The 16,463-nt window shown below is 44.1% G+C and overlaps 2 protein-coding genes across 3 annotated transcripts; both read right to left on the reverse strand.

The window, feature by feature from the left end:
• Window positions 1–6,462: 6,462 nt before the first annotated feature.
• On the reverse strand, window positions 6,463–8,307 carry LOC144711377 (pentatricopeptide repeat-containing protein At4g19191, mitochondrial-like). The gene has a single exon (XM_078585367.1). It carries the CDS (start codon window positions 8,305–8,307, stop codon window positions 6,463–6,465), a length of 1,845 nt encoding a protein of 614 aa, XP_078441493.1.
• A 3,783-nt stretch (window positions 8,308–12,090) lies between these two features.
• On the reverse strand, window positions 12,091–16,072 carry LOC144711170 (organic solute transporter ostalpha protein (DUF300)). 2 transcript variants are annotated; one of them, XM_078585092.1, is made up of 9 exons: window positions 15,697–16,072; window positions 14,655–14,977; window positions 14,397–14,453; window positions 13,965–14,073; window positions 13,693–13,877; window positions 13,525–13,613; window positions 13,149–13,407; window positions 12,506–12,751; window positions 12,091–12,417 (listed from the first exon to the last, which is right to left on the reverse strand). In XM_078585092.1, the coding sequence occupies exons 2-9, from the start codon at window positions 14,793–14,795 to the stop codon at window positions 12,172–12,174; spliced, it is 1,332 nt and encodes a 443-aa protein (XP_078441218.1). In that variant the 5' UTR covers window positions 14,796–14,977; window positions 15,697–16,072; the 3' UTR covers window positions 12,091–12,171. The 2 variants fall into 2 exon arrangements, with proteins under 2 accessions (XP_078441218.1, XP_078441217.1); XM_078585091.1 differs by having other exon boundaries at window positions 15,658–16,072.
• Window positions 16,073–16,463: the final 391 nt, after the last annotated feature.

A 16,463-nucleotide genomic window follows, 5' to 3' on the forward strand; every position in this document is an offset into this window, starting at 1 on the left:
TAGAGAAAGATGGGGGGTTGGGTAGGTAGTGGATGAAAGTAAGGAATTTACTTTTGGGTTTGTTTTTTGGATGGATAAAAAATGGAGATTCTGTGCTTTAGGACTTGGAGAAATGCCTACCTTCTACCTCATTATAGAATTCTCCTAGTGAGAGAGTATGACACCAAGTAGGATCGGCTTAATGAGATGGTGGTGCGGTGGGGATCTTCATAAAGCACTCAACATTCCACCTTTTGGGTCATAGTGCTTCAATCTTTTGATTTTCCTTTCCCCTACACACCACACTAGGTACCCTAGCCACTTGGAAATTGACCCCCACATTACCCAAAATCATGGTTTGTATCATCCAAGTATGATCATGATGCGCTTTCAAAGCCTAACTTCCCTACAAATACATTTGAGATCAAGGATGAAGAAGGGTTTCCTAAAGTGGGGTTCTTGTGACATAGTCTACCCCTATGTAGATTCAAAAATTTTCTAACTTAAATTTCAAAAAGGAAATATTTTATAAGTCAAAAAATATAAATTTAGATTTGCTTTAAATTTTATATTTTTAGAATGATGATGTCATTTTATGAATTTTATGGTGGTTTACGGAAAAATTTTTGACATTAAATTGATAAATAACTTAAATTTACAAGTCAGAAAAATATAAATTTAAAATTATTTAAATATTTTTTGACTTTTTGAACTCCTAGAACTGTGGGCCACATTGTCAATCCACCACACAAATCATACGAGAGAGAAAATCGAAGGAGAAAAAAATTGGACCCCTCAGATGAAATTGAAATTGAAATGAAATTGAAATTGGACGCTCCAAATTGAAATGATGATATCTAAAGATGCATGAGGAGTTTTGGATTATCCAACTACGATATTGGATCTTTAAATAGAAACGTCCATGATTGTCAACAAAGCACCCTTGGATTTTTTTCTTAACTACAATTAGCATAGTGATTTTCTCATTCAAAGTCTCATTTGGGTCCATTCTTGTATTCCAAGAGGAAAGGATTAGAGGATTGATGTTCAGGTCAACACATATGAAGAAAAAGTACCACTCTACTCGTTGGGCACATGACGACAAGCTTTTTTCAACTCACCTCTTCATCCTTTTTCCAAGTTTATAATCACCAACAGCCTAGGTATCCACTGTTATACACACCAGCTTCAACTCTCCTTTACATCTTTTTTTCCAACTCTCCATCTCTATCGCACCAGCGATAGTAAAATCATCATAACTTGCGCCCACTCTGCCTCTCAACAGTGCATATCTGCCATCATCTCCGTCACAATGAACACAATATCTATTTCATCAACTCCACTCCACTCATGTCAATATCCATCTACCATCAAACAATGCTCCCACAGTGCTGGATAAGGTATTTTAAATTTGAACTAAAAGTATTTTTCTAATTTAAAATTATATTAAAATTCTCAAAAATATTCTACAAGATCTGAATAAATTAGGTTAAATAGGACTAACATTTTGACCTTCCTATAACTATTTTGGATTACTGTTCCAAAGTTTGTTTACTTTAAATTAAATGAAATTCTTCAAATAAATATAAAAACCCAAAAAACTGAAATTAAAGAATAAAATTTGATTATTAAAGCTCCCCGGCCCTTACTCTATGCTCGTAGTGAAATTATATATGTTTTTTTATTCACCAGAAGCCCTAAATGACATATTTAGCCCTACTTTCTGGTTAATTAGAACTAAAGTTTGACCAAGCTTCAAGCTCACCCGACTCGTAGATCATATCATAAAGAGCTGACTTAAGTATAAAGAGCTGACTTAAGTATAACCTCAATTGTCAAATCTTCTTGAAGAAGATCAAATGAGAATATTTGATACACAATGTTAATATTCTATCTTTCTTTTCTAGGCCCCAGATTGGTCACACCAAATTACAAGGATGGTGGGGCCACACGAACGATGAACCAAGAAAGAGATCATTGATGGGGCGAGGGAGGTGTCTACTGATGAGGCAAGGGACATGGCAAGAGGGGTACACCTGACTTAGTCAGGTCCACATATGAAATTCAGTCACATCCGTTGAACAATTTATCGGGGAGGTCATACATCTAGGGGTACATTCATCCATCTCTACTCCGGACTGTCTCCTCCATCGGTCACACATCGGTTTCTAGTAGTGGGGGACCATATTGGACAATCCATTGGACCTTTGAGGACCCCCATGGCCAGACCACTACATCTAAAAGCAACCGGATGCACTCCAAGGGTCTTAAAAGGGGTATATGACCCCCAATTTGGATATCTTCTGACCCATCCTTTAGCTTTCTTAGTCGCCTCGGCATGGGGTCGGCTTCCCGGAGGTTTGGGGAGCTAAGGACAAGGCTAATGGAGCTTCCTCTTTTCATGGAATTGTACCAGCATGGAGGACAACGCGCATAGAAGCATACCAAATCTAGGATGCGTTTATTGGTGCCCCAGCACTCTACTTGCCTTAATCAGGGTTATTCATGTGATCTGTTGCATTCTGCGTGGTAAATAGTTGATAGTTTAACCTTTCTAGATCTAGTCCTAATCACGACCAAAGTTGGATTTCATATTTTGGTTGATCTGCTTTATTGAGGCATTTTGACAAACAATTACTAAGCCTATGATGGTTAGGACGAGATCTAGTCCTATGATGCCGGCTGTCGTCGGTGACGTCGTCCGATGGAAAATTTTTTTATGGAAATGGGACTACGTGATGCAGTGCCCTGGGTGGATGTACATGCATGCCCCGATTCGTGGGGTTTCCCCGAGTTCCAAGCTCTAGGACGGGCGACCATTGACGATGATGGTGAACTTCTGACCCTCGTCAGAGCGACAACGTCAACTATGGCGCCAAGCGGAATAATTCCGCTGGTGCTCACACGTAATGGACGGGCTCGACCCATACCTAATCTAAGTCGTAGTTCTCAGAACATAAGCTCTCACCTAATCTAACCCGAGCGTGGTGGAGTGCAGAAGAAATTATACTGTAGAAGACAATATAATTATCTTCTACAGCAAGGGGAACGGCGTACGTCGTCGTTGAGTTGCCTGTCTTTGGTATAATCATCGGTGCAATGACTGATGTGGGCAGGTGTGGCGGAGGGGTGCCGGAGACGAGCACGGTGCCCCTCAACAAGCGACGTAGGTGTGGCGCCAAAGTATGGCGCTAGATGAGAAAATGAGCGGGCGGGGTCATCGTGGTTGGGCAAGACGAGGGACGGCAGAGTAGCTTATTGCAAGCAGCATGTTCGGTCTGACAACATGGCAGCGATTTGACGGCATGACTGGAGCAACATGGGTGTATGGACGATGCTCGCAGGCGAGGCGCAGTGGTGCAGATGGGCAGCAAGGGCGAACAGCCTGGTGAGCCGAACGATGACTAAGTGAACGGTGCAGGCAATCAGCACGGGAATCCAATTGCCATGGAACCGACGGTCTAAACAGCGATGAGATCCGGCAAAGGGGCAGCAAGGTCGACATGTAAGTGACTCGAGCAACCAGGGGCACGTCACAGACATCCGACAGATGTATCAGTGCGGGCGTCCGAAAGATAGTGGCCATCCATACAATGAGACCAAGCTGGTAGGGGTGCTGACAACCAAGCAGTTCATGCATTCAACGGCGTCGCAAGCGGCGGTCGGCAATGCACCTTTGTGGCGAAGCAAGCACGACGATCACAGGCGCGCGCGCGAGTCGGAGTTGGGCTTGGAGATCAACAGCTCGACTGCGGTGCAGGCATGCGACCTCGTGGGAAAGGTGAATGGCCACGATGAATCCAAAGCATGATGCAACTCGGTCGTGCGGAGACTCACAAGTCGATGGCGGCGTTGCATGACAACGCTGTGCAGGCGAATGCGTCCGAGGGAGGACTGCACGCCCACGAGGACAGGCCTCTCGCAAGGTGCGATCGGTGGAGGGCATGCACATGGCAAGCAAGCGGCGGTGGCTCTCCTCTTCCTTCCCTTCTCCCTTGTCCTTTTCTCCTCCTTTTTCTTCTCCAAGGGACCAGCATACACGAGAACGTTCAACTTGAAAAAAACTGGTCTAAGTCTGTTAGGGCGCCCATCGTGCCCTTATACAGGGGAACGATGGCCCTTACCAATTTATATATATTTGACACACATTTGGCTCACATGACACACATTTGACAACACACTTGACACACATTTGACGACACGAAATGACACGAGACATGACGAACGCAAACACCGCAATGACAAACAAGAACACGACAAACACGGTAAATGATGAATATAACAAGCACGTGCTGACAAAAATTAAAACGTTTGAATGCGCGGGCATGCTTTACCCGGGGTATTTGAACCCCGAGTGTTTTCACCTTGGCCTTGGCGTGCCGGTCGGGCTGGACACCAACCGACGAGGCTGTCGATGACGATGATGGTTTTCTCCGAAGACGTGTCCGAAGGAATGGGCTGACACGCTCCATCAACCTACATATTTATCTGATTTTCCTTGATTTACCCTATAAAAGTACTCATTATATAAACTCATATAAGCTGTTTTATATTATTATAAGGTATCATCAACCATATAATTATATAAGTATTAACATATTAGTTACTCCTAGTTTTCCTATTATCTTCTATTACTCTCTCACTCTCCATCTAGTTAATTAAAATCTTCTAAAATAAGATAAAACTATTCTCTTCTTATCTCCTTAATTCAAACTTCTCTCTGTGTCAATAATCATCTCACCCAATTTATATAAAAATATTTAAATATTCTCCTTATTATCACTAAAGTTCTCATCCCCTTTTGTTCTTCATTCTTCTTCTTCTTCTTACATCTTACTAAAATAAAATTCATTATTCACTACCTACCTAGATCTTAATATTCCTCATTACCATATCAGCCTTCTATCTTAAATATAACTCACATCTTAATGAAAACTCTAAATACAATTCTCCCACTACCTTACTTTTGTCATAATATTAGTACAGATAAATTTCATTATCCACTTACTCACTATCTATAATATTCATATTATTATTAATTCTAAAAAATATATAAGTAGTATCTTATTTTATAAACACCTAACTTCTACCTTCTTTATTTCTCTCTAAATCTTACAAGTTATTCCCACTTGTTAATTAATTATCTTCTACCCTTTTACTATCTTCATTATTATAACTAATTTCTTTCATTATCATTGTTATCATCTTATTTTACGTAGCCTTTACTCAATCATTAGATTTCTCATTAAAGGCCTGTCCCTTTGGAGATGACCTCACTTGTAATATACATATTTGATGAGTCTTCTATAATTATAAATTTTATTTGATGTTGGCAAATCAATTTACAATGCCAATAAAACAACATCACAATTTGCCTCCATCACGATGCTTCTTGGTGTGAGTCTCAGGTCCCAATGGAATACATAATCTCCAGGCGTACACATTCCATTTTTGTTTTACCTGTGAAATCACAACCAATAAATCACTTGGAAATAAATAGACGAAACATACTCGAAAGTTGGTAAATTTTATTTCCTAGAATAGCTGGAATGTCCACATAAAGAACATACTGTATCTTATCCATTTTAATTTGAATAATACATATTTTTTATCCTATTAATCCTTTCATACTCATGGGGACTCTCAAGAGAATGATGACATAGGTTAAAACCATTCATTTTTATTAAAAAATCAATATAACACTTTGCACTGATGCAGTCGTGCTTAATCAATATAACACCTTCAACATGACCTCCATGAATATAGTGCAGGGACGCAGACAGGATGATTTTTTTGTCCGGGGACGAAAAAATCATCGAGTGTGAGGACAAATTTTGGGATGAAAGTTCATTCGGGGGACCCATGGACGGGACAGTTTTCGTCCCGTGGGACGGAAAAACCGTCCCGCCGGAGGTCTCGGACGATGGATGGACGAATCTGGACGGAAAACCGCCGGATTCACATCCGACGGTTTAGATGTTGCCACGTGGCCTCGCAATGACAATTTGCATCAAAGTCCCTGGATTTTTACATGCGTGCAAATGGACATCACTCAGAAATAATTGTACATATGTCCCTTTGCGTTCTATCTCCTCAGTAATTCCCTAAAAAACTTGAAAAAATCTATATTAATATATTAAAAATATAAAATGGGTTTTTTCGTCCGGGACGAAGAACCGTCCCGGTGTGACTAGACGGAGCTGTTTTTTTATCGTTGGACAAAAAACTGTCACGTCCTTCGTCCCTGAACTTACTCTGGACTTCCCATCCCGTCCATGGTCCACGTCCGGGACGATCTGGAACTATATCCATGAACATCCACAAACTAGATCACATGGGTTGAAATGCACCTAATTAAAATCCTCATGTGATGTCTCTGTGAGAAGACCATAACAAGGGTTAGAGGAGGAATGAATAAAGAAATGTATATACCCTACTGAAGCTGAAACTGTAGTATATATATGTACATAAAAGATCAGAGATTTAAGAAAGAAATGAAGGGGGCAGATCAAAGTCCCGAGGGTCTGCTCTCATGGCGTCGTCCAGGCCAAAGATCACTGCCTCGAGCAGCTTAGTCTCCGGGTGGCTCCCATCCTGCGCCAGGAAACTACGCCGCCGCCCCTCAACACTGACCCAGCTCCCTCCGGCGACCTTCTTCATCCCCCGCCGCCGCATCGCCACCAGCGCCTCCGCCACGCCGCCCCACCTCCCCTCCTCCGCCCTCTCCTTCGCCAACCCCACATACCCCGCCCCACCCCCCTCCAGCTCCCCCCCACCCGCCTCCATTAACCTCCTCGCCGCCCCCACCCTCCCTCTTCTCCCCATCAGCTCCGCCATGCACGCCAGGTGTTCGACCGAAGGCCGCAGCCCGAATTCCCCCACCATTGCCGCCAGCACGCCGCAGGCCTCCTCCAGCAACCCCCCATGGCGGCACGCCTGCAGCGCGGCCAGGAAGGTAACCGCGTTCGGCGACGGCGCCGCCCCGCCGAGCATGCCTGAGAGCAGGCCCAGCGCCTCGCCGCAGCGGCCATTCAGGCCCAGCCCAGCGACCATGATCGTGTAGGAGACCACGGTTCTGGCGCTGCCCATGCTGTTGAACAGGACCCGGGCCTCGCCGGGGCAGCCGGTCTTCATGTACATGTCCATCAGGGAGTTGCAGGTGGCGGCCTGGCTGTCGAGCCCGGTGGCGATGGCACGGCGGTGCAGGGCTCGGCCGAGCTCTAGATCTCCGGCCCGGCCGGCGGCTGAGATGATGGCCACGGCGGCGGCAAGCTTATCCGGCTCGTCCATGGTCGCAAACAGCTCCACTGCTGCCCCAATTGCGCCCGACAAGGCGTGGCCGCCGATCATGGCGGCCCAGGATGCGCCTGTCTTGCTCGGCATCCCCTCGAATTGGCGGCGGGCGGCGGCATCGTCGCCGGAATTGCAATACATTGTGATCACCGCATTGCCAATGGCAGAATTCTCAGCTAGCCCGGCCCTGATGGCGAGCGAGTGGAGCACCTCTCCATGGCTGAGGCCGGAGACGGCGAGCAAGCTCACAATGCAGGCAGCCTCCAGCGCGCTGCCCCTGTGGCGTCGCATCTCGGAGAAGCAGGCGGCCGCCTCGGCGCAGCGGCCATGGCGGGCGTAGGCGGCGGCCATCGAGCTCCACGAGACGGCGGTTCGACGGCCATCGGGGAGCTCGGCGAAAGCCGCCTCTGCTGCCATCAGGTTCCCGCACTTGGAGTAGCCGGAGACGAAGGTGTTGGCCACGGCGGTGTCACCGGCGGCGCCTGCCCGGATGGCGTGCCCGTGGGCGGATTTCACCGCTGACAGGCTGCCCGCCGCCGCGCAGGCCTCGGCGAGGATCGCAAACGAGACCGGGTCCGGCGACAGCGCGGCCAAATTCATCTCCAGGAAGAAGCCCAGGGCGGCGGAGAGGGAGCCGAGATGGGAGAAGCCCATGAGCATGGCGTTGTGGGTGACGAGGTCTCTCTGGGGCATTTCGTCGAACAGGAGGGCGGCATGGCGGAGGCGGCGGAGCTTGAGATAGAGGTTGAGGAGGGCGGTCTGGACGAAAGGGTCGGAGGAAGAGGGGGACTTGGCGGTGGCGCAGTGGACGGCGAAGGCGGCGGCCTCGTCGGCGGCGGCGGCGCATGCCTTGAGAGCGGAGGGGAAGGTGAGGCGGTCTGGGCGGTGGCCGGCGCGGCGCATCTGAGCGAAGAGCAGGAGGGCGTCGCCGGGGCGGCCCCCATCGACGGCCTCTTTGATGCGGCGGTTCCAGGCGGCGATGATGGCGGAGGCGCTGCCTTGGCGGAGGAGCCGCTGGGCCGCGGCGGCGCTCATGGCGGCATCAGCGGTGGGGCTGAGAGAATGCCGCGGATGTAGAAACGAAAGGAGTGAGGATCAAGAGCGCCATGGAAGTCAGCGTGGATGGATTGGACGGCAGAAGATCGGAGAGAAGGCGAAACGGAGATGAAATGAAGAACCGGCGACGGGTGCGGAAGCCTTGAAAGAAGACTTGGACGGGGGTAGAAGAGCGAGGTTTAAGAAGGGACAGATCATGGTTCTTTTCACTTACTAGTTCCGGTCCTTCCGGATCGTCACGGACGTGGACGAAGGACTGGACGGGACGGGACGGATTTCGTCCCGCCCTATGTCCGATGTAGACATGGTCGTTTTGTTCTTTTGGTGCGAATTGTTCGTTCTGTTCGGTTTTCCGAACAGAACAAAAACGAATTCAAACAGAACATCGAACAGACCCGTGTTCTGTTCTTTTGTTCACTTTGTGCAAATTTTAGTCTAAATTTGTGCGAATGTGAGAATTTTGTTCGTTTTTGAAAAAGAAAAAGAACAGAACAAAGGACAAGGGCCTGTGCGGTTCTTTTGTTCGAATTTTGTGTTTGTTTCAAACGAACAGAACAGAACGACCATGTCTAGTCTGATGTTACCTCGGAGGACGAGGACGGGATGGGTTTTCGTCCTACGTCTCGAAATTCGTCCCGGACGAAAAAACTCATTTTATATTTTAAATATATTAATATACATATTTTAACTATTTTAAGGAAATATGGAGGAGAGAATGCAAATGCACATATGTACAATTAATTCTGAGCGGCGCCAGTTTGCACGCGTGAAAAAACACAAGGACCTTGATGCAAATTGGCATAGCGAGGCCACGTGGCGAGATCTCAACTGTCTGATGTGAATACGGCGGTTTTTCGTCCATATCTGTCTGTCCATCGTCCGAGACCTCCGGACGGACAGTTTTTTCATCCCACGGGACAAAAACCGTCCCGTCCGATGGTCCACGGGACGAATTTTTGTCCCGAAATTTGTCCATATCCTTGGACGGGACGATTTTTTCGTCCCAGGATGAAAAAATCGTTCCGTCCGTGTCCCTGCACTATACTTTCACTTGTAAGAGAGAGAAAGAGAAAGAGAGACTAAGTGAGAGAGATAAACTGAGAGAGAGAGAAAGAGAGACTAAGTGAGAGAGATAAACTGAGAGAGAGAGAGAGATTGAATAATAGAGAGATAGAGAGATATACTAAGTAAGAGAGAGATTGACTAAGAGATAGAGATATATACTAAGTGAGAGAGCGACAGACTAAGAGATAAAGAGATATACTAAGTGTGAGAGAGATAGACTAAGAGATAGAGAGATATACTCAGTGAGAGAAAGATAGACTAAGAGATAGAGAGATAAACTCAGTGAGAGAGAGATAGACTAAGAGATAGAGAGATATACTCAGTGAGAGTGAGAGAGGAATAGACTAAGCGAGAGAGACACAGACCAAGTGAGAGAGAGATAGACTAAGCGAGAGAGACAGACTAAGAGAGAGAGTGAAAGATAGAGATAGACCAACTGAGAGAGAGATAGACTAAGTGAGAGGGTGAAAGATAGAGAGAGATAGACCAACTGAGAGAGAGATAGACTAAGTGAGAGAGAGACAGACTAAGATAGAGATAGACTTAGAGAATGAGGAAGATAGAAAGAGAAAGAGATGAGATGAGAGAGAGGTTGGAAGGGAATCAAATTCAAAGCCAATGTCTAAATATAAGAAGAAAAGTCAAAATAAAAAAGTTGGCATGGAATCGGTTTCCTCCTAGTGCTACAACAACAATGATTATATCATTCATGTATGAATCATTACAACACAGTTTTGAAAGGAACCATATGTCTGGCACGGACAAATTTTAAAATCATTGCTATTTACAACAGTTTTAATGAGAAACTTTGGAATCCAACTGTAGAGTTTCATCATTTTATGCACATCATGGGCATTTATAACTATCACTTCACAACCTATTTGAAGTCAATTTTTATGAATGCTGAATATTTTCAAGTTACATGTGTATAGAAATTTAGAGGAATTAAATGTGATGATTATGATTGGACTAGAGCATTCCATGGGATTTTGAAAACTATTTCTTTTTTACTCTTGACTCATAGTGGAGAATTTTTTGTTGTGTATTTCAAAGTAGCAGTTAGAAGGGTTGTGACCATGTCTTGGAGCCATCTTCTAATTCCTCTAAATTCCCTCCGAAAAAGGAACATTAAATTAAATTTAGGGAAACCTCAACCAATTAGAAAAGTGGAAGAAATGACATTAGAGAGAAGTAGGGAAAATATAGAAGGCTATTTTAGTAATCAGGCCCATACAAAGCAATGCCAATGTATTAAAACAAACCCGCTCGACAATGACATCCTCAACTGAGCATACCAATTGCACACCTGTCATCTTCTGCCACAGACTACAGCTGATAAACATTAGCAAATTAAAATTAAATCTTTGTCTTCCAAATTAAATAAAAATTTGGGAACATAGGCAAAAACATTATCTATTATTTCTAGTTGTCTTTGCTTTGAATTTAATTGTATATATATGTGTGCACGTCTGTGTAATAGAGGAAAATCCCTTGAAACTGATTTCTCACTTCTTAAACTATTTCTACCTTTCTAAGCATAGAAAAATCCAAAAGGGAATTTCTAACTCCCTGTGATCGACCCCTTATCCTGTAGTAATAATTAAGTAGTTAAATAGAAAATTCATTTTAAATATTTTTGCTCAAATCCTACCTAAAACACTGACATAAATCCCTTTATTATGACTCATCAACATCTCTTAAGATGCTTCGGGCTTTGCATATGTATTAAAACAATGTTTTTTTATTATCTTCTTAAACTTTCACACTTTATGATCACCTGTCGATTATTTATATCTAATTGTATCTGGGAATTATGGTCATATGACAGTACTGTTATTTAATATCCATCATATGATACAATCATTATTTTACATTTAGCTGCCAAGGTAACTCACACACAAAGTTGATACATGCATTAGACCTAATCAGGTGTCATAACCTTAACTGTATAATAACAAGGTAATACATAATTATAAGCCCATTATGATACCATAATTTAGTAAATTGGTGATATTCATAAGAAATAATGTTTTCGTTAAAATAAAACTCTAGTCAAGTAATTGCTGGTCTGTTTCATAGTTGTTGCTATATAAGTATATTGAAATAGTGTTTCTGATTTGGCTTTGGGAATGTCTAAAGCTATTGCAAAACTCACATTTGGTTTTCAAAATGTAGAGAATACCTCTTCTGTATCTATTTTTTTCTAAAATATGGCTTGTATACATTTAAAATAAGCTGGCCCATAAAAACATGGATTTGGGACTGTATTAACTTTTTCGATCTGATCTTTGACATCATTGCTTACGAGCTACCAAAGGAAGGTCTTTATCTTTTCTACAGTAAAGAAATAACCAAGTGCCTTTCTGTAGAGGCCACTGTGGCTGATAGAGGCCACTGTGGCAGATCAGATCGATAGGGTACAAAGAATGATCAATCAATTGGTCCTGATCATGCAGCAGGCTAGTGGATCGAATCAAAAGATTCAGCCATTCTATCGGCCCACATCGTGATCAGATCAATCCATTATGATAATCGTATACACCAGAACGAGATTGGGATCGATCGGGTCTTACCTATCCAGTCAAAAAATCCACTTGATTGCTGACCCATTGTCACTGGTGCTTTCCTAAACAGAGATCAAGATGATACAAAAAATACAATTAAGCAATTCTTAAGACCTATAAAACACATGGGAGATATCAAAATAAAGGTCAGCCTGCACAAATTGAATTTATGCACAATTCAAGAGAGTGATGTACACAAAAAATAGACAGGAGTTTACTTAGGAGACGAGGACCTTTTTATGAAGAGGCCACTGTCACTTACACTGCCCTCAGGGAGCTGCTCCCGGAGAGGGAGCAAGTAGCAGTCGTCCATCGTCTTCTCTCGTCGGCGCTGCCGCCGAGACCGCTCTTGCTGCCTCACATTCTCTGATATCTGCTGGAATGTCTCATTGATCCTGGCGATCCCCCTTTCGACAGGCTCTACCACGTGCGAGACCGTGAATTTTACATCATCCACCATCTAATTTTGGTTCATGGAATAAAATATTGAAGAAGTTAAATTAATGGGCAGAGGATTCAATATTGGAGAAGACTGTGAGATCACTTACGATCTCGCTGCTGCCCACAACCACATCCCGGACGCTCTGGGGGAGGTTGAGCCGCTTCGATCTGTCCTCTGGGTTGGCCAGGCGGACACGTGTCAGACGCTCGCTGTCCCGCACCTCGTCCAGATCTGGTGGCACATCAAGACAGGCATAGTCTGCCATCACAGCAGAGTTTCGCACACACCTTTCCCCTTGTTTGTACGGAGTTGCCGGGAACACATACAAGTGCACAACAGCCGCCACTGCCATCTAAAAGAAAGGCCATAGTCCCAACAGCTCCCCAGTCAAACCAGAAGAATCTTAATAACAAAAGTAATAGCAAGGTGATGATGAAATCTGGCCTCATGCAGATTCAGTTCCACAGTCAAACCATAAAAAACTTAATAGTAATACAAATAAATTAGTATGAAGATTATGCAGATGATGACGATGATGAAAGCAGACCTCAATCCAGACTCAGTGCCTCCAGTCCAAACCAGAAAAATCCTAATGATACAAATGATAATATGATGATGATGAGGATGATGATGACAATGCTGATGAGCAAAATGATGACGGGCATGACGACGACGAGGATGATGAGGATGATGAGGATGATGAGGATGATGAGGATGATGAGGATGATGATGGTGATGAAAAAACAGACCTCAATGCAGATGATGTAATCTTGGATTTTGGTCTTGAGCTGCTGGGCCAAGAAGCCGCCTTGAAAGATCCCCAGAGAGAAGAGGAAGGCAACAATGACGCCCTGCCACCAAGTGAGGAAGACAATAGACTTGAAAACCAGGAACTTAGCCAGTGGCTTGATGGGCTCCAGCTTGTCCTTAATAATGGTGTAGAACTGAACAAGGCAGTATAGGGCCCACGTCTGACTAAAGTTGAGCACTACCGCCAGATAGGGGTATCTGCACAAGCCCACCCACACATAAAAATCACATACCTAAGATCAACTTTTAAAAACATACGTTTATAAGATCATTTTAATCATTTCATTTGTGTAAAGAGATGGGTTTGGAGGATACCCGTATCTCCACTCAAATTTCCCCTCTCCGTAAACCCCAATGAGCTCAAGGATAATGGCGATGAGTGCGCACACTGTCTTTAATATCATCTGATGAGTAAGAAATCATCAAGAAACGAACCTTGTTGAGGAAATAAAGAGGGGTAAATAGGGACAGAAAGCTACGTACATACTGTACAATGCCTATTTTTACAGACTGATACAAGTGAGGGCCAAGGTACCAGTCTTTTAGGAACCAGTTCAACGGAAACGGATGTTCCACAACACCATTTACATATGCAGCTTCTAGCAGAGGAGTGTTTGAGCTAATTTCGATCTGAGACTCCATATGCTTAATTGTGTTTTCCTCTCCTCCTACGGGAACGGACAACAGAGTTCAATTCGAAAAATATTGAAATGAGAAATAAATTTCATTACGCCAAAATAATAATAAAAGATTACCAAGACAAGCGATTAAGTATCTCTCGAAACAGTACATGGCAAAAGCCTCATAGCAGTCACGCATCAGTTCACATATGAACGCAATGTCAGAATCCCATAGTGACAAGAACTGCACCAGAAGAAAACATATAAATATAAAATAATACATTCATCGGTGGTTCAGAGGTTTCTTCTTTTAGATAAGGAAATGAATTATTTAATAAGAAAAACTCATGGGAAAAAGATAGTGAAAAATATTTTTACTCCATCTGAAGAGAGCACATCTTGAAAGCAAGAACCCACCACAGAGGAGAATTTTTGGGGGGGGGGGGAACCTTTTGGTTGATACGCATTAGACAGAGACTGAACGTATGCCAGTCAGTTTCTAGTACAGTAGATAAAATTCGGCTAAAAAATTGAGGGCATAGATAAGGAAGTTTCAAGTCAACGTACCGATTCTACAGCATAAACAGGAACCATCAAAATCAGTCCAATGAGAAACTTCTGTTCCTGAGATGGAAAAATGACAAATTTTTATCATGCTTGTGGACACAGAAAATAAGGTATAGACATTTAAAGATGACTCATATCTTCAAAAAAACAAGTGAATTGAAGATACGTGACATTTCCAGATAAGCAAATGACTGGTATGCTAAAAAATACCACAAAATCTTAACTTAATCCTCACCAGGAGAATAGGATAGGACATACCTCTGGCTGATGATAGGCTCCAAGGTGCTCAAAAATGAGATAAAACGAGAGTATAAGTGTCATAGAAACAAAAACTGCGGCCGTTAAAATGGGCCAACCAAGAAGTAAACTTGACTCTGCAGAGAAACTCAGAGACGACATTTTTCATAAAGAGACGCTTCCGCTATTGCTTGAGACGAAAGATTCAGTATACTCTTCTCTTTTATGCCTCTTCACAGAGCATCATAGCTTTCCGCCAGCTACAGTGAAATCAATTCGTATAACCAGTGGGCTTCTCAACTTAATTATGCACCAAAGTGAAGAACTTGACCTTCCTGGCATATCTGAAAAAAAATCCTGACCGTGTATCAAGTTTTAGAGAACAAATGTTCGCTCATAGATTAGCGCGTTAAACGAAAAGAGTAAACACAGATAAAATATACTCGATCTCAAGTTATATTGGGAACAAGACCATCCAGAAAATAAAAATCGATGAATCAGTTGTGAATAAAATCATCGACAGATATGAGTTAAAGTGGTAAATCACAGAAAACTTATATAAATCAAGTGATAGATACGAGGAGGTTGCGGTCATCAACTTTGCCCACGATTTAAATATAAAGAAAAAACTTATTGCATCAGCGCAAAACGAGCCAGATCATTTCTAAGCAATGGAATCACCGACTGCCAATAAACGACAGAAGGTCCAACAGCAGCCGTGAAGTTATATATACCAGAAGATCTATCAACATGCAAACAGCATGAAAGTAATCATAATCAAGTTCACGTAAGACATACTTTTCTTGCGCAAGCGAATAATGATATTCTCGTCAAAGTGAGCGGCACGCCAGCAAAATTTTCAATTTACAAATAGAAACTCTCGTTTCGGTAAGATATACGCACTAGGCAATCCACTGTTGAGAACGTATCAATCAAATCCCTGAACTAGCCATGCAGTTCATCGACCGACCCAGGGGCAACCAGAATTTCGTCTCAAAGAGGCCCGAGAATAAAGAACACTCACCGATCGGAAGACAGCGGGGAGAACAAGATCGCAGCGTACCCTTCTCAAGATCGTCCTCCAAGGGGCGATCCTGCCGCCGACTCAGCGAAGCAATTAACCGGATGTGGAGAGAAAATAAACGCCTTCTTCGCCTCGCCAGGAGTGATCCGCAACGACATATATCCACTATCCTCGATACTCGGACCGACCTAACCGCCCTTTGCGCTAGCTATATAAGAACAAAAACCCCAATCCGACGGACGCCGCGAACAAAAATCTCAAGAAAATCGATAGGAAATGCAGTGATCTACGCGAATTGCGGATACATCGGGAATCTGTAGCCGAGATTACGGCCTCGGATCGTCGCCGAGTCCACGGTTGCCGCCGATGGAGGAGGATAAGTGTCGCCGCCGCGTGGGCGCTTTTGTGCGGAAAAGCGCACTGCACAGCACACTAAATTCGCACGTTTTGAAGTATTTTTAAGACTTTTTTAAATGCGATTTAGAAAATAAATAACTGTGTTTAGTTCTTAATATGCAGTAAAATTACTATATTTAATTATTAATATAATTAAATATTATATTAATAATTAAATATAAATCGCCCAGACGGCAGCGCCGGAGAAGTTGGTGCCGGGGGAGGAGGGCGGGGAGGTGGAGAGCGGAAGGGAAGGGGGGTGGGGCAAGCGGCGGGGAGGGGAGGGGGGAGGCCGGGAGGGGGCGCGGGCAGAGGGCGGCAGAGGGGAGCGGGTGGGGGCGGTGGGGAGGCGCGGGCACCGGAGGTGGAAGGGGGGCTGCGGGCGGAGGAGGGGTGGAGAGAAGGCGGCG

The sequence above is a fragment of the Wolffia australiana genome, chromosome 13 (assembly GCF_029677425.1).
Source record: "Wolffia australiana isolate 7733 chromosome 13, ASM2967742v1".
Classification (NCBI taxonomy): domain Eukaryota; kingdom Viridiplantae; phylum Streptophyta; class Magnoliopsida; order Alismatales; family Araceae; genus Wolffia; species Wolffia australiana.